At 49.8% G+C, this 24152-nt stretch overlaps 2 protein-coding genes across 2 annotated transcripts in view; one reads left to right on the top strand and one right to left on the bottom strand.

The window, feature by feature from the left end:
• CEP41 (centrosomal protein 41) overlaps positions 1-5563 on the top strand; it is a 42446-nt gene extending 36883 nt beyond the window's left edge. The window contains exons 6-11 of the mRNA XM_021699376.2: positions 107-254; positions 2099-2250; positions 2655-2722; positions 3926-4040; positions 4512-4727; positions 5408-5563. Coding sequence (XP_021555051.1) covers positions 107-254; positions 2099-2250; positions 2655-2722; positions 3926-4040; positions 4512-4727; positions 5408-5556 — 848 coding nt within the window. The 3' untranslated portion in view covers positions 5557-5563. The remainder of the gene's footprint in view (positions 1-106; positions 255-2098; positions 2251-2654; positions 2723-3925; positions 4041-4511; positions 4728-5407) is intronic.
• Positions 5564-15464: 9901 nt separating this feature from the next.
• CPA1 (carboxypeptidase A1) lies at positions 15465-22405 on the bottom strand. Its single transcript, XM_021699322.1, has 10 exons — positions 22341-22405; positions 21800-21881; positions 21102-21335; positions 20764-20865; positions 19882-19983; positions 19588-19698; positions 18789-18879; positions 17887-18086; positions 17401-17485; positions 15465-15734 (listed from the first exon to the last, which is right to left on the bottom strand). Exons 1-10 carry the CDS (start codon positions 22403-22405, stop codon positions 15547-15549), a joined length of 1260 nt encoding a protein of 419 aa, XP_021554997.1. The 3' UTR covers positions 15465-15546.
• Between the last annotated feature and the right edge of the window lie 1747 nt (positions 22406-24152).

The following is a 24152-nucleotide window of genomic DNA, read 5'->3' as shown; positions in this document are numbered from 1 at the left end:
TTTAATAATTGTGATAGGATTTCCTTGTCTTGACCTAATTTCAGTGGGACTGCCGTGAATAAACTCGGAGGTCAACTTTACTTATTTATCCCTCTGCAAATCTTAGACAATGACTCTTCGACGACTTCAGAGCCCGACGGGGAAATCGGTGCCAGGACCAACGGGAAGGGGAGCCCCGGGGAACAGTCGCCAAGCCCCATGCAGTTCATAACGAGCGCGGGAGCTGGGGACTCCAGTCGCTCTACTCTGCAGAGGTACGCTCATCGGATCTATGTTTTCCCTGCATTTTACTTCATACTCCTTTGGATACCAGTTTCGGTGATTTAATCACCGGAGAAACAGACTGGCAGTAGTCAAGTCCCACATCACATTTTCACCCCAGCCCTTCTAACTTTCTCTTGATATGAATGCCACCGCCTGACTCTTTTCACAGCATCTTAGTGAAGGTAAGAGTATATTGATAGGAGAGCATTAATTTTCACTCCTGAATTCCATCCTTCTCAGCCTTCCTGGATGCAGGTTTGCTATTAGGACTTAGCTTTACAACTACTATCTTTTGATTCCCACTCCTGCCCCCTTTTCTGTCTGCTGCAGCTTATAATTACCCTGTCTGCAATCAGAAGAAAAATAGAGTGCCAGTCGCCGTGCTCTGATATTAACGCAGGTGCAAAGGAGCACGAAAGCAGCCTTTGGAGTGAGTTCTCAAACTGCACGGGACTGGTCCTTCTTTCTGCGAAGACTATGATGCAACGCTTTCTCGCAGATATTAGGTGTTGATTATAAGATGGGGCTGATTTTTGGCGCACGACCATCCCTTCTACCGGCAAAACAGTTGTACCAGGGAAACTAATTCTGCGAGGGAAGGAATTGCTATCATCAGTACCACTGTTATTTTTTTTAAGATTTTATTTATTTATCTGAGAGAGAGAGCATGCGTGCCCACGCATGAGTGGGGGGAGGGGCGGGAGAGAGGGAGAAGCATGCTCCCCACTGAGCAGGGAGCCCGATGCGGGGCTCGATCCCAGGACCCTGAGATCATGACCTGAGCCGAAGGCAGACGCTTAAGCGACTGAGCCCCCCAGGTGCCCCCAGTACCGCTCTCGTTTTTTTATAACTACTTTACGCAAGAACTCTAAAATTGGAATTAGCGACACAGACCAATAAGACTTCCATTGAGGATGCAGTTTCATAGGAAATAGATTTTCTTCTTCTCCTGTGCACTCTGTGGCATCTAGTTACAGCATTTATCGGGTCTAAGTGCAGGATTGGATTTGCCACGCTGGGAGAGGAGCCATCAGGCCATACTAGTGTGTGGTCGGGCACACACGTCTTCAGAGTTGCCTGGGAAAGGCGTCCTCTTATTCCACTACAGATATTTCACTCCTTGCCATTTTGTTCATAACAGCCACTCCTCTTAAGCCTTTGAGTCATATTTTTTACCACATTTTGTCTGTAATCTTAATATGGTGACCAGTTTTATGACCTTAGAAACAGAACTGTCAATAGGAAGCTCATTCATTTAATCCTTGTGTTTCCTCTGTCTCATTATATGAATGCCACCAAATCTAAAAGCCTCTTCAACCTCAAAATACGTATCGGCTAGGTCTCTGTGTAAGTAGATGAGATATATTAATCGATGTTGGTTTATGTTACATCTAATGTACATAGAAAGCCTTCATTTTTCCTGTCCTACCAACCTGATTCTTTCCCCTTTTGGTCTGCTTTCTTACACTCCTCACAATTCCCTTAGATTAACTGTTGGCCTCTTTCTTTCTCTGAACGCTGCCCTTGTTGCTGGAGGCGGCATGTGCCCTACGGTTTCTGCCCCCTCAGCCATGCTAATGACCTAACATGCATTCTCTGAAGGTGCGTATGGATGGACACGTGGGTCCCTTCCTCAGGGTCCAGTGTGACAGAATGGGAATCCATACGGTCGGGCATTCAGAGGCAGAACTGAGACACCATATCCATTTTCCTTTTTCTTTGAAGTGTCCTTTGAAAAGACACTGAGCCCTCTCTGGCTATTCTGAAGAAACGCATTTGACCTTGAAGCCACTCACCCCTGACTAGTTTCTGCCGACCTACTTTTCACTTGCAGCGTCATCAGTGGTGTTGGGGAACTGGATCTAGACAAAGGGCTAGTGAAGAAAGCAGAGCCCAACACCAAAGACAAACCTTACCCCGACTGCCCCTTCCTGCTACTAGATGTGCGAGACAGAGATTCTTACCAGCAGTGCCACGTTATTGGAGGTAAGAGAGCGAAGGCGTTCTTGTGTCTCACTCCCAAGAACAGAGCCCGTTCTGGAGTCTAGGCAGGCTTGAGCCACATCCCAGGGTCAGCAGTTGAGGAAATTTTTTGTTAGCTGGATCCATCATGGGAATCTGGAAGTTGGCTCTGCCATAATGCTCTGAGACAGGCTGGTGACATTCTCGGATGGCTCTGGGGCCCGGGGCTAAATGTCCGAAATGGTGACATGAAGCTTCCTGTTGTGTTCAGTGTCCTTTTCTCTTCTCTCAAAAAAGTATTTAGGTTTATGGCTCGTTGATTTTGCAAATATGGTTCTTTGAGCTTTTAGACTTTAAACCAGCCGGGAATTTGGGGCCAAGTTGTACTGAGAGCTACAAACATCCTAAGCTTTTTCTTCTCTTTGCAGCTTATAGTTACCCAATTGCAACTCTGTCTAGAACGATGAACCCTTATTCAAATGACATTCTTGAATATGTATCCTTTGTTGCATTTTAAGGAGTTGGGTGGTTTGAGGACTGTAAGAGTTAAACTTATCATGAATCATGCTCCTAGGAAAAAAACCTGGGTAAGGACCTTTGATATTAATCAGCTTACTTAGCATATTTTAGAATTTGGATTCTTAGCTGTTGCTGAGTATCCTGACCATCTTGGCAGATGCTTCCAAGCCATCCTGCAGTGGGCCAAAAAACATTAGGTTAAAGGCTGTGATCTGTTGAGAGTTAGTCCTAAGACCTTCTTTCCCCCCAGAAAACTTGCCCAAGTAAAACCTAAGAGTACATTTTTTTCTTTCTGTTTTAAATTTTTCCTTCTTAAAATCTTACTTTCTTTTTTGGCTCATAAAAATTACACAAATAGAAAATAATTTAAGCGCTGAAAAATATAAAAAAGATTGATAATCATACAATTGAACAACTCTGATCATGTTTTTTGCATATTTTGTTTCCAGTTGTCTTCTCTGTATTCTTTTCTTTTCTTTTTTTTTTTAAAGATTTTATTTATTTATTTGAGACAGAGAGAATGAGAGAGAGAGAGCACATGAGAGGGGGGAGGGTCAGAGGGAGAAGCAGGCTCCCCGCCGAGCAGGGAGCCCGATGCGGGACTCGATCCCGGGACTCCAGGATCATGACCTGAGCCGAAGGCAGTCGCTTAACCGACTGAGCCACCCAGGCGCCCTCTGTATTCTTTTCTAACAAAGTAGAAATCATACTGTAGATATAATTTAGTATTTTGATTTTTCCTCAGTTCATAGTACAGTGTATTTCTCCATGCTAACACAAGCTCTTTGTAAACTCCATTTTTGATGCAGTACTTACCTCATCTTACTATATACTATACTATGATGTACTTTTTTAAAAACTCTTTCTCTCAAATGGGCCTTTAGGTGGGTCTCCTTTTTTTTACTGTCATAAATAAGGCTGCAGTGGACACATAGGACAGAGAGGTTTTCTATGTCCTCACCTGTGAAATGGAGATTGTCAGACCTTTCAGGGCCGTGAGGATAAAAGAGCTAAAGGGTATAAGGTGTGGAGCTAGTAGTGATAATCTTGGACCACAGTGATAATCCATTTATAAAAAAAAGAATACCAGCTCAGGAAGGTGAACCTAGACCGTTCCTTGTCCCCTGGGAGTTTCTCAGTCGTTCCAGTGCGGGCGAACCTTAACTCCTGTGACTCTTAGAAAAATGCCCACGGCAAGGTCATCATTCTGTACGACGATGACGAGAGGCTGGCCAGCCAGGCGGCCACCACCATGTGCGAGCGGGGGTTTGAAAACCTCTTCATGCTTTCCGGAGGTGAGTGGGCTGTACTCTGCTTGGGACTGAAAACACAGGTATCTGGACTCCCAACCCTTCAACCCCTCCCCTATCACCCTTTTCCTGTCCACGTTCAGAATTTAGAATCCTGGAAGGAGAGAGAACCGTGCTGGCTGCAAGGGGTCAGGAGTTCTGTGAAACTTCCGTTAGCTCCATCAGCACATGTTTTTAATTCCTGAAATAACGCTGTTGCTTTCAGGCTCTGTGAGAAAGCCTTACTGCTGAAGACTGGAGCAAAAGGATTTCTGGTGGAATTCTCAGAATCCCGCCTAACCACCGCCATTTTCTGGTGTAATTTGCTTCATGGTGAAGCAATTAAGATGTCACGTCCACAATTGTGTTGGCTCGGACTGGAAGGCCAAAGATTAGGAGACATGCAGCCACCTTTCCAGGTCTTGCCTTCGCCTCACCATGTTAACGCTGCTTTTTCTGATGCTCTTCCACACCTAGGTCTAAAAGTCTTAGCTCAGAAATTCCCAGAAGGACTGATTACCGGTTCCCTGCCAGCCTCTTGCCAGCAGGCCCTTCCTCCTGGCTCTGCCCGGAAACGATCCAGCCCCAAAGTGCCGCCCCCACCAGCTGAGAATAAATGGAGATTTACCCCAGAAGATTTAAAAAAGATAGAATATTACCTGGAAGAGGATCAGGGTCCTGCGGACAATCCCAGTAAGATATTTTGACCTTTAGAGATCACGTTTTCTGTAGAGCTTTGAAAATGACCTCATCGTATGAAAAGTTTGATCTCATATTCGAGTCTTAAAATATCTGTAGGGGATGGGGAGTGTAAGGGTGCTGTGTGGGGAGGGGTGGAGGCAAGGGGTGGTGATCCCGGGTTGTGGGGAGAATCAGACGTTGCATATAGACAGAGAAGGAGAAAGGATTTATGAGTCAGATAACATACGTATTTCAGGCAGAGTGGAGGGGCTCGGCTTGGGCACTAGGATTCCCTCTCTGATGGGTTTTGTTTCCCTCCCTGGCTTCTGGGCACCTCGAAACCCTGCCCAACCTTCCCTTGAGCACACTACTTTCTCTTCTCTTTCCCCTAATCCCTCCTGTACCCATTTCTACCAAGAAGGAATGAAGGCCAGGCTAGGTTGGTTGGGGATAATGGAGAGGAAGAAAACAAAAAAAGGTCACTGGGCTTCCTTTCGTCCCTGCCCCTTCCCCATCTTCAAGTTGATCTCAAGGATGAAGAGTAGGTTTTAGCCTAAAGTAGACACTGAATAGGACTTCATTAGCTTAAAAGTGGTTGTACCCTAAGACTTCATTAACTTAAAAGTATACTTGGCAGATTGTGCCCAGAGTCATTCTTGCAGCTCTGCTCCCTGCTTTCTTGCTCCCTTCAGGCCGGCTGAGCCAAGTGAACGCCGCTGGAAGAGACTCCAAGGTTCCAGGCGCCCGCAGCAGTCAGAACCTGCCCACCGGGGGCCCTGCTGGCCCCCCAAACCCCCGCTCGCTCAGCAGCGGCCACCTGCAAGGCAAGCCCTGGAAGTAAAAACTTTGCCCGTCTTAGTCAAATAAATACTTCTTCTCCTTTCGGAACCCCTGAGCAGTTCCCAAGTTGGTCATTTTCAGAAACTGCCGCAGAGGAAAGACCCTGCCATGTGTGACAGGCCCTCTGCCCTCTGCCCTGTGTGACAGGCCCTCTGCCCTCTGCCCTCTGCCCTCTGCCCGGGGCCAGCTCCTCGCCTGCATCCAGCTCGGAGGGAGTTTTACAAAAACCAGAGGCATGACAGGCTCTAGTGTCCTCCCTATTGTTTACAGAATATTTCAGTTTCTGAAACTGAGTAGGAAAAAAGAGTCTAATTTTTTAGGCCCCTTTTTCTTTCAAATAAGGTCCAGCTTGTATTGGGTCATATCCTGCATCGTTTTGTAAATTCTTCAGCCCCATCTGGTATGTTCTTCCCAGCCACTTCTTTTTCACTCACTGGTCTTGATTTCATTAAGGTTCTCCAGGTGGGCTTTGCAGCAGCTGTCCAGGGAGTGGGGGGGGTGGATGCTTCTTACCTCTCAGCCACCCCCAGGCGTGGGCCCACTGGCTGAGGAGCTGTCTGCCCAGCGCCCGCCGCAGGCTCTGTCGTGAGTTGGGAGGCTGGCACCTGGAGCTGTGCTCAGTTTTAAGGTTTGGTAGAGCCACCCTCGCGCTCCCTGAGTGTTCCTCCTCACTGGATGTTTTCCTGGAACCAGCCCCGTGACGATGTGCACTCAGCTGCCTTCACCCCGGGGCCTGAGGGCTCCTCGCAGAGAAGCCCTGGCCGCCGTACGGGCCTGTGTTAAGGGCCACTGACGCACCTCCCTGCCCACCCCAACCTGCCCCTCATTGGTGGTCGGTTTCTCCTTCGTAAGTTTCCACTCCCCAGCTCGGGCCAGTCCATCTTCGATGGATAGAAATTATGGCCACTTGAAAAAGCAGCTTCAATTGGGCAACCTCAGGCACACAAGGTGAGGACAGCTCTGCTGTCCTTTGTCAGGGCTGACAGCCCCTTTAAGCCCTAGCTTAAAAATACAGTATTAGTCTAATTGAGTAATTAGTGCAATTTCCTGCTTACTTTTCATTCTCATGACTGAGCTGTGATTAGGAGGTTGTGATTATAGATTCTGGTTTGGGCCAGAATTTTGAATCAGCATTAATTGAATTGCTAGGTGACTGACATTCATTCCATTTAATTGGGGGAACAAAAGACCTCAGGTAAGGATGAGGGACTCCGAAATCATCAGGCAAAGGGAGAGAGCCTTGTTAATTTTTATGGTCTGTGATCTGTAGCTGTGATAAGGGACCAAGGAATAAATTGTGCTCTTTGTCATGGCAACCAGCTTCTGAAAAGCCAACTGAAAATTGCCTATCCTTAGGTGGTTCCTGCTGCCGGGTAAGATTTGCCTTACCAGGACTGTTTTCTCACCACCAAAAAAAGAAAAAGTACCGCAGTATTTCTAGCGGGGGGGGGGGGGGGGCAGTGGGGGGTGGCTGTGTTTGTAAGAGAAATAAAGGTAATAAATATTTCATAGAGACATATGGAAAAATAATTTTCAGATTCAGCCCAGTTCTGTTTTAGTGTGTTTATTCTTCTCTACTTGATTTCCAAAGTGCAACATATTCCGATGCTTTAGAAATCAAACAAACCAGGGACATTGTTCAGATGTCAAGCCGTGCCCAATTTTCCATAAGATTCAAGAATCTTGTATAAAATGCAGCCAACGTACACATAGCTTTAATGAGGAGCCTGTCATGTTTCCCCATAAATTTATTGCCTGAGAACTTAGTTCAGCCTTTTGCTAATGCCAGAATGCTCTGGCTTTTTATTTTCTTTACGGCATAGATTTTAAAAAATGCAGATTTTTCCACACTCAACTTTCCCCTAGCATGGACAAGATTTTCGGCCATTTATGACACACATACATTTCCAAGGGGGGAAAAAAAAAATCTCTCTCTGTAACAAAGTTCTGTTTATGCCATTTTAAAGTTGACTAGTCAGGAGTTTCAATTTCCCCACTCAATTCTACTTTGAAAGTAATGGTAGTCCCCCTTTGTTCCCACTCTGCATTCCAATCACCAAACACTCCTAGAGTGTTAGAACCTACTGTATATATATATACACACATATATATATATATGGAAAGTCACTGTAGCCAAACCTGTTAGCATCGCTGTGCATTTAGCTGAGACATCTGGCAGGTTGAATACATTTATGTGTGTTTCTCCATAGTGCTTTGCCTGTTGGTAAGGATTTTAAATCACTGCTCCTCAAAGACCTGTTCTGATTCTGCTCTTTGTGTGTTAAATGTCCACTCACAGACAGGTTTTAACATGCTCGAGTTATTGCTTCGAACATTCTACTTTGCTAGTTTCTTCACTGGATTAACTGACATGTATTATTTAAGTGATCAGTGGTACTTTGTGCAATTATGAATGCTGAAGATTAAAGTACATAGTTATTAATTTGTTGTTTGCTGTTCATATGCTGAGATCTGCCAACTTCTCTCTTCCTCTCTGTTGAGATGATCTGGGGGAGCCACGAGACTGAGGTGATTTGAAAGCATACCTCTTTTCGCGGCATCTCCCAAGAAGGCACATATTCTTTGTTTTTTGTTTTTCATTTTTTGGTTTTTTTTTAAGATGTTATTTATTTATTTGACAGGGAGAGACACAGTGAGAGAGGGAACACAAGCAGGGGGAGTGGGAGAGGGAGAAGCAGGCCTCCCGCGGAGCAGGGAGCCCGGCCCCCATCCCAGGACCCTGGGATCATGACCTGAGCCGAAGGCAGACGCCCAACGACTGAGCCACCCAGGCGCCCCGACACATATTCTTTGTGTAAAGAAAATCAGGACATCATTCCAACCAGGATAAGGGAGCTTTCTAGACGGAAGCCCTGGGTTTCTCCTATGCTCAGGCAGGGACTGATTGTTCCTGAAGCACCTCACAGCAGGACTTCCTTGTCAGTGTTCCGGGGGAGTGGGGGGGGGGTTGACGGCTGCCCTTGTCTGGGAACGTGTGACCCCTCCCCGCCCCCTACAATGGCAGGTGCTTTAATGATGTACAATTGCAGCCCCACCTGAGCAGCGGTGATGGCCAAAGTCTCAATAATGTTTCCATGCTTTAAAGAGGTGTGTCTTCTTTAAGGAAGAAAGGAGAAAAGCAAAGAAGCAAGAAAAGAAATGAGGGGCAGTGGGGAGGGAGGGGAGCTACATTACTCATTCGAAAATGAAAAGCACATCTTGGGCTGTAATAATGCCAGGTTTAATCTATTGAAAGGTATAGAATTTTGCAAATGGCCTAAAAGTAATTTTATTTTTTACCTTTAGTAGAACACCAGAATCAGCACAGTCGTATTGGACTTGGTGTAAATCAGAATTATAAGAGAACAAATAGCAGTGTTCATTAGTTGCTGAGGGATTTTTTTTTTTCCTGTGGAGCTACCGAGATTATACAAAAATTCTTAAGACTCTAGGCCACTCACCGAGAAAACCGAACAAAACAAAAACCTTCTTTTCCCTAATTCTCTGATGGAATATCAGTGAAATCAGAGTCCTAGGCTAGGAAGAAAGATGTAGGTAATTTTTCTTGTGCTGGTTTTGGTTTCTGTCATGTTACATATTGGTTATAGATTCTGTCTTTATGTTATCCGACATTTTGGTGGGGGGGGTGTAATTAATTTCTGTCCACCTGGATTTACATCCACGACTCCCTTCTTGCCATACCCCGATGATTATCACAGAGAACCTTCCTTTCCCCGGTCACAGAATGTTGTCAGTGTCTTTCATGTGCGTTTAGATTCATCACAATTCTTTCAAAGACACAATTCCCATAATACTTTTCCTTTTTTTTACAAGAAGCATTGGAAACATAGGTAATAATTCATCCTTTTAATTGTGGGTGCATGATGATATGCTTATATGCAGGTCAACTAATTTTTTTATTAACAAATGTATTTTTTCCTATTAAAAAAAAAAAAAAAAAACAGGAACTAAGACACCCTGTGCTTCCAGAGTGCTCAGAATACATTTGGGTAGTAATACCTTCCTGAAATTGTGGTAACTATTGACGTTGTCATTGTGGTGTCTTTAAATTCATACATAGGTCAGTGATAGCACGGAAAATGTAAGAATGGAAATTTGTCAGCATTGAATTCTGACAAAACAGGATTCAGTGCGTGATTTTATGTGTGTTTATAAAACTATATTTGTCACGCCGCGATCCCCTGACGGTCTCACTCTCTGATGCTGATCCTCCTTTGTTCCAAACGTAGAAGCAAATGCTCTTCGCCTGTGTAACATCTTGAGGCATCTGGTAAAACGCGTGGCAAACAGAGGCCACTTATTAAATGCTCCTGACTGATGGACTGCCTTTTTTAAAGGATGCAAATACGTCTTCTAGTCGACGTTATTTTGACTATAAGCTCCCAGAGGGTGAAAATCACCAGCGATAGGACAGTGACCTTTAGTAAGCGTGCGTGAATAAGTGAATTGAAGCTGTCAAGACTGCAATCTGGGATGCAGTGCCCGTTACGCTCGCCGCTCAATGCTGGCCTGCCGTCCTGGAGACCCCGGCAAGCTCGTTATCTTTTGTCCCTGTGTACATCCTGCTTTTGTGCGAGAGGCATTCACAAGCCTGCGATTTTTAGATTACCCGCTGCAGGGGGCACCCTGGGAGCTGTTAGGGGCGTTATTATTTCCCCGGCTGTCTGCAGTCTGCCACGCCTCAGGCTCCAAGTAGCCTTCAGAATTCATCAAACACAGGTTGTACGCCATCCCCATCTGAGAGTGGGTCCTTTTTCTCTTTTGTTTCAAATCTTGAAGCTCTCCGGATAGTGATCCTAGCAAACGTGTGAAGAGCTTACTCTGTGTTAGGCAGTGTTCCTAGACTCTTCCAGATGTGTTTTGACTCCATCAGTTCTCACAGCGGTCCCATAGGATGGGTGCCCCATTTTCAGGTGAGGAGACTGAGGAGCAGGTGGAAATTAAGCAACTCGCCTGGAGCCCCTGAGCCACTGAGCTAATTGAGAAGCCGGGAGCTGGCCTGAGAACCGTGGCTTCCGATCAAGTTCATCCTCCGCTCTGCTCTGTGCTTCCCACACCGGCTGGGCGCAGCCACGCTCTCCCTTGGTGACGCCCCCCGATTTACCAACTCGAATGTAACTTTCCCTCGGGTGCTGGCCTCCCTTCTGTCCTCCTCGGTCTGCAAGAAAGGCGACAGGAATTCAGAGACTGCACATCTGCTCCCGGGGGCATGTATTTCCACAGATCCACTGTCTGGGTCTCTCGACCTGTCCTGAGGGCAGGTGCGCCAGGCTTTCTGAGATTTGTTCTGTGTCCGAATGAACACGAATGAGGTCTCCCTGAAGGAACGGGAGTTACCGACTTCTAACCTGACTGTTGGAAAAGAAGTAGGCTGTTTTTGTACATTGAACTGTTCATTTAATAAACCATATTGATAGGATTTGTCTCCCGTCTCTCCTGTCCTTTGGGGTGATGTCTCTGATTCAGGCTGAGACATAAATTGCGTGAACGGGCTCCTGGCCACAGGCCTGGGTCTCACGGGAGGGAGCAGGGGCAAGCCTCTGCCTCCGTCCGTGTCCATGGAGTATGTGCTCCCCTGCAGTCTCCCCACGATGTAGCAGAATGCCACTCCTGTGGTGGAGCAGGACGCTTTGCATTTTCTTCTTTGCATCTGGCCATAAACATTTGGCAGTCTCTGTCTCTGCGGTTGTTAGGTGATGCTCGCAATGTGAGTTGCCAAATTAGTGCAGATCCTGAAAGCTTTGGGGAAAATTCATTACCCTGTGACAGTTTTTCAGATTTGACGGGTCCTCTGTGCCTCTTTCTCAGAGTTCTTCCTTCACGTGGCCACTTTGAATGTGATGGCTGGCCATATCAGTTTCCTGTAAGTAGCATCTGGGTCTGAGTATGTTCGCAGAATGATGTTTCTGTCCTTAGAGTCCTTCAGCAGCCTCAAACCCACCTGGCCCCACTTGCCCTTGCAAAACACTCACTGAGATGATGAATACCACTGCACTGGATGAGGGACCAGTGAGGTCATATCTGGATTGTATTCAGTGACATTTCAAATTTAACTTCAAGCCAAAACCAGAAAGCTACACGTACATATCTGAGTGTTAATTCAAGAGGCCACCCGAAGGATTCTCACGGACCACCAATGGCCCACAGGCCACATTGAGAACCATACATGATGGTGTAAGAAAAAAGCCAAATGAGTTCATTTAAAGATAAAGATTTTTGAAAAGCCCTGGAGAATAGGCATTAGCATAATCAACTCCCCAGATTGCTACAGGAACCGAATGTGAGCAGAAAGGGCTCTTGGGGATTTTCGTCTGAGCTATGGCAGACTGCGTAGGGAAGAGCTCCCAACTGGGAGCGGGAGAAACCCCTTCCCTGGGTAGAAACACTACTGCTTCCAGCTCTGTCTGGAGTGTAAATTTTTCCGAAGATAAGATACATTGTTCTGGGCAAGATGGTGAAATAGGATGCCAGAGCAGAAGAGATGAGTTGAGGCAAATCATAAAAAAGAATCTGGCACAAATTAAGATGGGCATGAAATGTTTGATGTTGATATTAAGTTGATTCCAGATTATACTTTACCCACAGGTTATTTGGTGTGTTTGAAATAGTTGTGTTCTTTCCTGATTCTATAAGCTTATTGCAAGAAATTCAGAAAAGAGGGAAAACCACCACCACCGCCACCCAGGGGGACCTCGATTATTACTGGGGAATATATCCTTCCTGGCATAGTATGTGTATGTGTGTTTCAAACAAAAATGAGATTCATACTCGACATACTAATTTGTAACCAACTTCTTATTTTTTTAAACAACTGTATGGAAGTATAAGTTCCATACTCTAAAATCCACATTTTTAAGTGTACAATTCAGTGATGCTCAGCAAATTTACAGAGTTGTGCAACCATTACCACAATCCTGTTTTAGAACATTTTCATTATGTGGCTGGCCTCTTTCACTTAGTATTTTGTGACCCATTTCCCCATGTCAACACGGTCTGCACTGGCCTTGAGATAGTCCGTCGTTTAAACATGTCATATGGGTATCAATACTGGTACCTAGGTAGTTCTTTTCCTTTTTATTTAATTTTGTATTATTACAGCCTTGTACATACATATCTTTGAACTTGTCTGAATATTTTTATAAAATAAATTTCTTCAAGTGCACTTTCTGGGTTAAAGCAACAATACATTTGAAATTTTGATTTATATTGCACCCCCCCCCCCCCGCTGCCGCCCCCAGGAAGGTGGCATAAATCTATCTTCACACCAGTAGTATATGACAGGTCTTATTTCTTCATACCCTTGATAACACTGAGTTGTCAGTCTTTTTTTCCTTTGTCAATCTGATGGGAGAAAAATGATTCCTTTGCTTTTCTTTAATGTACAAAAAAATCACTCAGAGGATCAGTATCGCTCATACATTTATTGGCTTTTTCTGTTTCTTCTTTTGGGAATTGCTTATTTTTCTTTGGAAATGGTAGTCCTTTTTATTTAACCCCTTATAAGAACTCTTTTCCCCTCAAGGTTTTCAATACTTTTTCATATATGCTGCACTATTTTCTAAAATTATCATTTCCCTTTTTGCTTTATATTTTTATCTATAAAGTAAAATTTTTACCCACAGATTTGTAAAAATATGTATCTGCCAATAAGACGGAAATCCCGTCCTACACTTGGAAATACAAAAAAAAAAAAAAATAGTATTAACAAGTTCCATGTCTCCATTTAACAAGTATTTATTAAGTGCCTACTATGTGCCATGTATTTGGCCAACCAATAGGGATTACGTGTTGAAAAAACAATGCAATCTCTGCCCTCATGGAATTTTCATTCTGGGGTTTGTTCCTTATCTTGTCAGGTGTCTTAAGACTCTTACTTGCTCAGAGCCTCACTTTCTAAACTACAACTCAGGGAATTCAAAATAACTCACAAGCCTACACTGTACAGATTACAAAATTCATGAGTTCGTTCGTTAGCAAAAGTAGAGAACATTCACTCAACATATTTATTGGGCATCTATACGTCAACTACTGTTGGTGGTTTTGGAGATTGAATGCCAAACAAAGTGGTGCCTGCTATCCGGAAGCACGATTATTTTAAATTAAGCAATTCTATCCTTGAAGTCTAAGTAATCTGATTTTGTAAGATATAGTGTCCTTGCAAACTTAATAAAATAAAATAAAAAAATAAGATCAGCTTTTTACTTGTCCAAACTGAGCCATCAAAATGGGTTTCAGCTTATCTACACAGACTGAATGGAAGTGTTTCCCAAAAGATAACTTGAAGGAAGTGTTATAAAATCTTTAGGTCATTTTTCCGTAAAGACTGAAATACTGGGGCGCCTGGGTGGCTCAGTTAAACCGCTGCCTTCGGCTCAGGTCATGATCTCAGGGTCCTGGGATCGAGCCCCGCGTCGGGCTCTGCGCTCAGTCTGCTTCTCTCTCTTCCTCCGCTCTTCCCTCCAGTCGCGCGCACGTGTGTGCCCGTGCTCTTGCTCTCTCTCTCAAATAAATAAAATCTTAAAAAAAGAAAAGACTGAAACACCATTTTACCTTTCCTCATAAACCTACATATATGTAAGTTTATATATACTGTATGTATAGTCTGCCTCATACTTTTTGTTTTCTGGAATGTTTGGTAGCAAAACAAACAAAAATAGAGCATTTGACCTGTGGAAAAGATAAGACTTTTACGTCCTTGGAGCTGGAGGTGCTGCAACACCTCGCCTGGCTCACACAGGGAAAGCTGCCATCTTTTCCCCCCAGCTTCCCTCTTTGGGGAGCTACCAATCCACCCTCGCTCCCTTCCAGTGACTGCTGTGAGAATAACCCCCACATTTGCTCCACATTTGCATCTGAAGAGATTTGGAAGAAACACCGGTAGATTCTTGCTTTGAAAAAAAGCTGAGGGGCGCCTGGGTGGCTCAGTCGTGTAAGCGTCTGCCTTCGGCTCAGGTCATGATCCCGGGGTCCTGGGATCGAGCCCCGCATCGGGCTCCCTGCTCGGCGGGAAGCCTGCTTCTCCCTCTCCCGCTCCCCCTGCTTGTGTTCCCTCTCTCGCTGTGTCTCTCTCTGCCAAATAAATAAAATCTTAAAAAAAAAAAAAAGAAAGAAAGCTGAGATGCCCAGTGTATCGTGGGGCTAGCGCTCCGTGCCATGTCACAGCCATCAGAACCGCCGAGCCGCAGGAGGAAAGCCGGTGAGTTTTAGGAGCTCTGGAGAGTATCAGAGGGAGAGCCTTATATTTGAGAAATTTTGCAAATGGTAAGGGAGTGGTGGTGGGTAAAACAGGAGAGGAAGTGGAGACCATGTGTCGAAGGATGCTAGAAAGGATGTGGCATATGAAAATAAGGCCACTTCTGTCCCTAAAAGCAAAGTCTTCGTGATGTACTACAGTTAATAAAATGTCCTGGGATTGGTGTTTGTTCTTTATCTCCAGTAAATTTTTCATTGAACCCGGTTGTTTTCTTCCGACTTAATTAAATGTGCTCTGCCTGGCTGCAATGTCTATTTGGGACAGCAGCGGCCACCAGGATTAGCCTAGGCCATGCTCAGAGTTCTTGCCTCTGCAGATAAACGGCCCCAACTAGCTCTACCACGGCGCAGGCCGAACTCCTCACCCCCGCAGGGTGTCCGGCATTTGGTTAGCAGCTGCGGCGGCCGCCGGCCACTCAGGTGTGAACGAACCACCGCACTGATGAGCTGAGCGTGGGCTGCTCTGATTAAGACCGTCGCCACTTGGATCCAACTTCAGAGGACCTTGGAATGCAGGGGAATTTAGGGGTCATCTAGTCCAGCCACCCACACATTCCCAGGGAGGCCTGCAGGAACTAAACCACTTCTGCCCCGGCTTGCAAAGGCAGACGCACTCGTCCGTGCCAGCCCCCAGATTCTGTTCCATGGACACTCAGACTTTATTCGGTTGCCTGGGTGGGGCCAGAGAGGAGGAAGAGGAGGGCGCAGAAGGGCCAGTTCAGTAGGGGTGATTGAGGGTGTGCTGCATGATGGCGCGAAGCGCCAGCCACGTCTCATGGGCCGTGGGGACGATCTGGGAGGCCGGCAGCAGGAAGCCATAGCGCCCCGTGTCCCGGAGCTCGAAGGTGAAGGAGTACTTGATGCCTTGGCTGTAGCTCCAGTCAATGGTGTTTCCACTGGCTTGGTCTGGGGCGGGAGCAGATGCCAGAGAGCAAAGGTCAATCACTCTTGACACATTAATGTGGACCAGGCCAATGGTCCGAAACCCCGAGCCTCATGCAGGGTTCATGGGAGGCCGCGCCTGCTGAGGGCCCACTGTTGAGCAAGCAGCCTGGCTTCCTCCCAGGAAGCTCCCCCAAAAGGTCTCAGCTCAAGAGGCCCAGAGAGAGGGACCAGCCGTGGTTCTCCTATCAAAGGGGGATGCAAGAACGTTCTGGCAATTGCGAAAGCCCCACTGAAAACCGCCTCCCTCCAACAGCTGCTTTGGTCAAACCTCCAAATATACCAGAGTTACCCACTTGAGTAACCAGGATTTGTCCCCTGGGGCTCTGGTCTGCAGGAGAAAGTGCAAAGGGCCAGAGGCAAAGTAAAAGCCCCTTGGCTGTCTTTTTGGAAGAAACTTGGCCCAGATTTGCAGTTAACAGTGGATAACAAGTTGCTTTTGAATTGGGCCGGGGTGCGGGAGGCGGCTGCCTATCAGAATGTAATTTGACAACATTGAATGAAGCAGAAAACTTTGATGCAGTTTGAAACCACTTCCAAACCAGGCCTGGAATCCAAAAGCAAGGCCAGCCGTAGCTAAGACTGTGGCCCACTCACCTACTAACACCTGGCACTCTGGGCACGAGGTACGTGAGGGGTGTGTGCAGACCTCCCACCTCTGTCCCTGTCCCCTACCTCTTGTCAGCCGGCCAACCTGTTGCGTTCCTCAGGGCGCTATGGTATCTGCCCCCTCCCCACTAGTCCCCTATGACCCTGTGCACTCTCCCCCCCCCCCCCGGCTGCCGTCACGTGGGGCTCCATGTTGTTTTGCCATTTCCCCAACACGCCAGTCCAGATCACATGGTAGGGCCTTTGTTCTAGAAGGTTCCTCTGCCCAGAAGGCTCTTCCCCAGACAGATAGCCTCTTGGCTCCCTTCCTCATTTTCCTTCAATACTTGCCCAAATAGCACCAACTCACTGAGGCCTACCCTTCTACCCACCTCCCCAACTTCCATGCCCATTTACCCTGTTCTAGTTTTTCTTTTCCTCCCTAATTTTCATCACCTAACATACTGGATCATTTACTTATTCATGTTTATCGTCACTCTCCCCGACTACAATGTATGGTTCCTGATCTTTGCTTATTCCCAACTGTTTCCCAAGCACAGAAGCCAAGGCCTGATGCATAGTAGGTGCTTAGCAAACATCTGCTGACTGAATTCCGTTTGGGTGTAGCAGGTGCTCCTCCCAGCGGCATTGCAGGTACAAGTAAGCTGGGGATAGAGAGGATCTATTCTCTAAGCGAAAGGCATCAGAGGAGGAGTATTTTTTTAAGTCGAATTTCTTGGTCATACAGAAATGCCAGCAGAACCCTCCACCGCCTGCATAAAGCTGGACTTAACCTAAGACAAGGGGACAAAAGTTCTCAGAGGAGCCGATACGTTTTGTCTGAAGGTACCAAAGAAGGCAGAGTTCATGTCAGAAATGGGCCCCGCTGCCCACCGAGGCACGGCCGAGAACTGTTCTCCTCGCCCATGCTCCCAGACCAAGGCACCCCTGGGCACCTCCCCCAGGAGGGACACTACCCCAGGCGGGAAACACCAGCTAAGCTTCCTCCCGGGGCCGCTGCGGAGACCATGCACCCACTTACAAATTGTTTTGATGATGCTGCCGTACTGGAACTTGGTCCCATACAGAGAGGAGAGGGCTGTCACAGCAGACTTGGCCACCTGGTCCTGGAGAAAATGCCGAGCGGAACCACCTGTTATGGGCAGCAACAGCAGGCCCCCCAGAACAGCAGGGCCAGTGGAGCCCAATGTCCAGCTGGGAAGTAGCCCAGCAGAGAGCGGGAGTTCAGCGACCCCGTGGTCCTCTAGCCCCACGGGATGTCTGGCTGGCACTTCGGTCACTGCCCTTTGGTCACACTGCAGCTCCAAACTGAGCTTGTGGTACCAGCTCCAAGTCTAGCCCTGCCCCTTGCTCTGTCATGTGACAGGAGTGACTCAACCCGTGTGGGCCTCAGTTTCCCAGGCAGAAATTGAGGCTAGTCTGCCTTGCAGGTCTTCCTAAGCCATCAGGGCTCCGTGGGAGAAAGGGGTGCTAGGCACCGCAGGGCAAGTGGGGGGTGGGCACATACCAGCTCAGCCTGGTCAGGGGCTACCTCTGCTTTGTAGCCATAGGGATACAGGAGGAGCTGGGAGTAGCTGTGGATAGAGATGAAGGCCTTGATGTTCCCGTGGTTCTTCACAAAGTCCACGATGGACTTGACCTCCACTTCGGAATTGGCAAACTTGCCGCGGTAAGTCTCCGTGCATGGGTTGCTGCTGGCCCCAGGCACTGCGGGAGAGGAAGAAGGATCGTTGGCAGCGTGGCTTCTACAGCCTCAAGTTCTTCGCATGGAAGCGGGGGTGAGGTGGAATGCAGGAGGGCTCACCCCCACCCTGGGATTAAGGAAAGGCCAAAGGCCTTTTATAACCTGGGGGTCCTGCCTCCCTCCCCAGCCAGGCGTAGGCAACATGGATGGACGTGCCCCAGGAGGGTCTCAAGCAAGACCCATTCTTTTTTTTTTTCTTAAGATCTTATTTATTTGACAGAGAGAGAGAGAAAGCGCAAGCAGGGGGAGCAGCAGGGGGAGAGGGAGAAGCAGGCTCCCCGCTGAGCAGGGAGCCCAATATGACCTACACGGGGCTCGCTCCCAGGACCCCGGGATCGTGACCCGAGCCAAAGGCAGATGCTTAACCGACTGAGCCACCCAGGCGTCCCCAAGACCCGTTCTTGTAGTGAAGGGACCACAGAGGGAAGGAGCTGAAGTTACCCTCGAAAACCCCTACACAGATTTCAGACCTTAATTCCATTGCGGGGAGATTTGTTTCTAGACACGGCACAAGAAAACCTCGCTAAGAGCCCGAGGAGACACTGACAGCCCCCCACCCTGCCCTCGCCACTGCGGCAGGAAAGAGGAGGGGGCAACGGGACACAGGAAGGGAAGAAGCCACTCTGGGTTTCCCATCCCTGCTTCCAAATCACACTGGGCCTTACTCCCAAAGCCAGCATCCCAGTTCCGGTTGGGGTCCGCTCCAACACAGGAGGAGCCCTCCGTGAGGGACCGAGTCTTGCGCCACATGCGATTCTGGGGAAGGAATCAGACACTTGTCTGTCACCATGCCGGGCTGGCGTCCAGAGCCCACAGACAGCAGGGTGGGCTGTGAGCGGCCCTAACCAACACGAAGCACCCCCTCTGTAACACTGGGGTGGACATAGCAGGGGTCAGAAACCACTTTCAACTGGTTGTCAGGAAGGTCTGCAAAGGAGGCTCTTGGTTGAAGGAGAACGGAGGCAACAGTATCTGGCATTTGGCCAGAGGGTTCTACCAGTGGAAATGAAGGCACCAGGTGCCTCCACAACCCCCCACCGCCCCACCCCCCACCCCCGCCACACACACTAGATTGGTAGCATGCTGTACCTGCCATAAAAGTAACATAAAGCTAGGAAATAAGGTCCAGGGCAGTGGGTCTCCCCCGGGGACAATACCCAGACATTTGGCAATGTCTGAAGACATTTTTGGCTCTCTCAAGGGAGGGGCTGCTCCCGGCATTTCCTGAGTATTAGGTCAGGATGTTGCTAAACACTCTGCATGCACAGGACAGCCCCCCCAAAAAAAAGAATTCTCTGCCCCAAATGTCAAGAATGCCAAGGATGAGAACCCTGGTCTAGGAAGACAGGTCTATTTGCCCCTCCCTTGACTTCTGGGGGTTGAGATTAGGGGTGAGTAGCTCGTGGGGCTCAGAGGCCCAGAGGCCCACCCTGTTTCCTCCGAAGAATGGGAGAAGGCCTGTACCTTGTTGTGGGTGAAGGCAAAACCGTCAGGGTTAGTGACAATCTCCAGGAAGATGTCCATGGAGTCAAGAATGGCAGTGAGCGTGGAGTCCTGGCCATAGTCCTGTGTGATCTGGTGGGGAATTAGGGGACAGACAGGCGGAGGGGGTCAGGCCAGCCGTCCGCCATGCTGAGGCAGTGAGCACCTGCTTCCTCTGCATCACCGCTTCTGGGTGAACGGGGGAGGCCAGGGCTCCTCTGGGCCTTGACCACCAGCCCCACCAGGCAAGAGCCCTGCTCACCGCCCCAGGCTTACCCTCTTTGCAAACCAGACCCCGCTGGCCTGGGTGACCCACTCCCGGGAATGGATGCCGGTGTCGATCCAGATGGCAGGACGGCTGTTTCCCCCAGTGCTGAACTGGAAGAGAAGAACAGGGAGATCCAGCTAGCATCCTGTCTTGGCTCCTTGAAGGGGAGCCTACCCCGGCCCAGAGGCCTTCTTCTCCCTGGGTATGTCAGGTCGAGGCTGTGTTTGTGGGGCTATCACTCAGGTGAGGTGGGGGTGGGGGGTGTCTGGACAGGAATCCAGAAGAACGTGGCCTCCAGCCTTCATACCGGTCTTGGGGCAAACGGGCCTCAGCCAGAACTCTGGGCCCTGCCCTCTTCTGCTGCCCATACCAGTTCCCCGTGGGCCATCACAAATAAAACATTTTCTCTGGACTCCACCGACTCTGGAATACTTCCCACAATGTGACACTTGATTGGAAATACCCGGGTCACTTAAAAAGTTAAGAATTGTGGGCGCCTGGGTGGCTCAGTTGGTTAAGCGACTGCCTTCAGCTCGGGTCATGGTCCCGGAGTCCTGGGATCGAGTCCCACATCGGGCTCCAGGCTCGGCGGGGAGCCTGCTTCTCCCTCTGACCCTCTCTCCTCTCATGCTGTTTCTCTCTCTCTCTCTCTCTCAAATAAATAAATAAATAAAATCTTAAAAAAAAAAAAAAAAAAGAATTGTGTGTGTACAGGTATGCATACAGCTGGACCAGCGTAGAGATTCTGTCCCTCCCCAGTGTCAGCATGGGGCGCTCACGTCACGGTGTGTTCTCTGCAACCCTGGGCTCGCCCGCGAGGCCTGACACACACAGGTGGCTGCCCGTTCTCCCATACGGGCCGGGTACGTTCTCACGCAGGTGCCCGTTACCTTCAGCACGTAGATGGGACGCCCTTCGTAGCTGTTGCCAATCTGGAGCTTGCTGACGAGCTGCGGGTGCTCAGCCACCAGGATATCCATGAAGCCATAGATCTGAGAAGGGAGAAAAGGGGAGGCTGGCTGGAGTGGCTGCCAGGCACCCGGATGCCTCCCAGGGCAGCTCCATTCGCCCTCCGGCTGCAAGCGCTGAGATTCAGGGGAGCCACGACCCCGGCCCCCCCGGGCCGCCAGGAGACACGGCAGGTGCCCCGCACACCCGGGACGGCCGCATTCTGCCAGCCTGAGGCAGAGCTTAGTGCTTGCGCGGAGTGACCCCAGGGGTCCCTCACCTCCTCCAGGGTGTGGTAGGTGGCGTAGTTAAAGGTGTCCGTGGAGCGGGCCCCGGTCCGGAAGGCGAACATCTGCTCCTGCTCCTCGTCCAGCAGGGCCTGCACATCCTCAATCATGGTCGTGTACCCGATGCCATGGGCCTCCAGGAAGATTTTGACAGCCTGGGTGCTGGGGAAGGGCACTCGGATGTCGATGGGGAAGCCAGGCTGGGCAGGGCCCCGCCAGAAGTCCAGCTGGGGAGGACGAGAACAGGCACTGTCCCCGCGAGCTGGGAAGGGGCCAGCCCGGGAGGGGGTGTTAGGCCAGAGTGTCCCCTACAACTGTGGCTGTGGCATGGCTGTTAGGGGCAGGGGACGAAGGGGAAACCGTGGCCATTGGACAGAGTCCACTGTGGTCAGGGAAATGGCCCAGGAAGCACCGTGGAGGAGCTTCAAGAAAGCAAAGGGGAGAGAGAGCAGTGCCGGAAAGGAGGCCCCCCCTTTGCTCAGATGCTCGAGGGCAGCAAGATTCTGGGACTGGGGGAGGTGGGGGTTAAATCATTTCTTAACAGGGATCAGTCCCCTGGGTCCTTTCTGGGTGGCTGAGGAGAGAGGGCCCAGGCCCCAGGTGGCCCCAGGGGAGGGTGGCATCCTGGGGTGGGTCCGGCTAGCCTGAGAGGAACCCTAAGCCTCGGGGAGGACTCCCCACTTCTTCGGACCTGCAGGTGCTCCAGGTCCTCCAGCTCCTTCACCTTCTGTACCTGGGCTTCATCGGTAGCAGAGATTCGGAGCACCTGGTGCCTGGGCAGAGAGGGAGGGGAGATGAAGGGTCTGAGCAACTCTGATTGGCCTTTCACGCTCCCCAGGTGGGAGGAGAGTGGCATGGAGAGGCCCGGAATCCCCAGGCTGGGCCTCTATCCTCTGGCTGAGCAGGAGGAATCATGAGGGGTCTTAGCAAGGGGAGGTCTAGGCTCCTTGGAACCTTCTGGACCCAACTGAGATCCCCATCCCAGTTTAGACTCTATTTCTCTCTCCAAAGCCAGCCAGGCTTCCTCCCACCTCCTCTCCTAAAAACTCCTTCAAGCTTGGATTTCTCCGGGGCTTGGGATGGCCCCTGGTCAGCCTGCCTCCCAGCGTGTACTAGTCTGCGCCTCTCTGGAGTCTTCCCACAAATCAGCCTGTCTGTCGCCTCCAGATGCTGGCCAGGGGCCGAGTCCTGCTCTCTCCTGCGTGAGCACCCCCTTCTCGCCATCCTCTTACCCCGTAAAGTCCTCTTTGCCAAGCACAGCCCCTAGCAACACACTGAAAATCAGCACCCGCCTCATCCTGCAGCTAATTGGGAACATCAACTGAGGCTGAGAGAAGGTCCTGGGGCCTTTTAAACTCTCCCAGGTCAGAGGTCTTCTGGCCATGCCCCAGGGTCGTCCTCCCCCTTGCACCTGGGCCCCGTCCCACGGGGAGGGAGGACGGGAGTCCCGAGCTCTGACACCTTCTCACCCTCCCTGATAAAGTGGCAGGGAACAGGGCACCTGGGGAGATAAGCCAGGCCTCAAGCCCTTGGCCGTGGAGTGCCCGCCTGAGCCTGAGGGTCGGCTGGGCCCGAGGCCTTCCAGCTGGGCCCCGGCTCGCCCACAGCCCTGGGTACCTGCCCCTGGGCTTCAGCCCTGTTTGCTGACCGGGCAGTGGACTCCGGAGTGGCCACGCCAACTGGAGCCTCAAGTCAGCTAGGACTCTCCGCCCCCATCCCGCTCCTGCACCTGCTGGCTCGGTCCAGGGCTGCCCCTCCCCGGTGCCAGGCACATCCCCCTCTTGGGTACAGCCCCACTCCTCCCGGCCTCAGTGGCCTCGTGGGAGTCAGACCACAGCAGCAGCAGCTGGGGCAGGAACCCGACTCCCACCAGTGTTTCCCCCCGCCCCCGCCGCTATGGGGCTCAGGATCAGGGCTGCCCTTGATGCGAACTATAACCAGATGTCATTGGAGTAGAAAGCATGGTGGTGGGAACCAGGGCCAGACCCCTGTTGGGACTGCACAGTGTCCAGGAGAAAGTGGAACTCGCAAGGGGGAATTCACTCTGGCTCTGGATGCTGATCTCACTGCAGAAACATCTCACACAAATCCGCCCTAATCCACAGGGGCCCCCAGGGGCTACCCAGCACCATCTGGGGGCCCTGCTCTATGTCAGGGCCTCAGGCTTGGACACTGACAACAGCCAAGGTGGCCCTTTCTGGTTTCCATCTGTTCCCTCTGCCTCCCTATCCCACCCCCCTACCTGGGCGACCCTCCTATGCCAGGACAGAGGGATCCCATTCTATTGACCCCCCACTCTCTCCTGAGCTTAGCTCTAAGACGATAGAACATTGAAACCATCCTCAGCAGATACGGGGTCTCCATGAAGACTGTTTCTTTCCTCTCCAGCAGTCTTGCCTGATGTCCAGGCCCCAGATAAGACCCACTTCCTCCCTGAAGCTTCCTCTGGCTTCTTTCTCAAGTATCTGCCCCGTCTCTCCTCAAAGGAGGAAAGCAGGGAGGAGAGGAGTTTGGGCAGGAGAAGCGCAGACAGGAGCCGTTCTGAGAACATTTCGGCCAGGCTGACACAAAATCTTTGAGCCAGTGCTGCAAGTCAGGGGAGTCCTGCATCCCCCAGAAACACCAGTCCCTGGCTGGGGGCAGCCTGTGGCCTCATCACAACAATTCAGGTCCCCACTGACTTGTCCCTGATCTCAGAGAGCCCACGGTCTCATGCAGAAGACGGAAGTAACCAACCAACGTTTCGGTTCTCCAACAGGTCTTACAAGAAGCCGTCACCAGGACAGGATGAGATGATCAAAGGACTTGCTGGGGATGCATTCCGCACTGCGGGATACCTGAGTGGGGCGTTTTCTCTGCCGTGCATGAGAAGTGGATTCCAGGGAAGACTTTACCAAGAAGGCGACATTTGACCTGAGTCTTAATGATGGGATTTTACTAGGCACAGAAAGAAATGGGTGTTCATTACACTAGGCAGTGCTTGGACACAAACTCACATTTACTCCTCCTTAATGTGTGTCTCCCCAGAGAGACTATAAGTTTCC

This window comes from Neomonachus schauinslandi, chromosome 12, assembly GCF_002201575.2.
Source record: "Neomonachus schauinslandi chromosome 12, ASM220157v2, whole genome shotgun sequence".
In the NCBI taxonomy this organism is placed as follows: Eukaryota; Metazoa; Chordata; class Mammalia; order Carnivora; family Phocidae; genus Neomonachus; species Neomonachus schauinslandi.
This window is presented reverse-complemented; position numbering and strand designations above follow the sequence as displayed.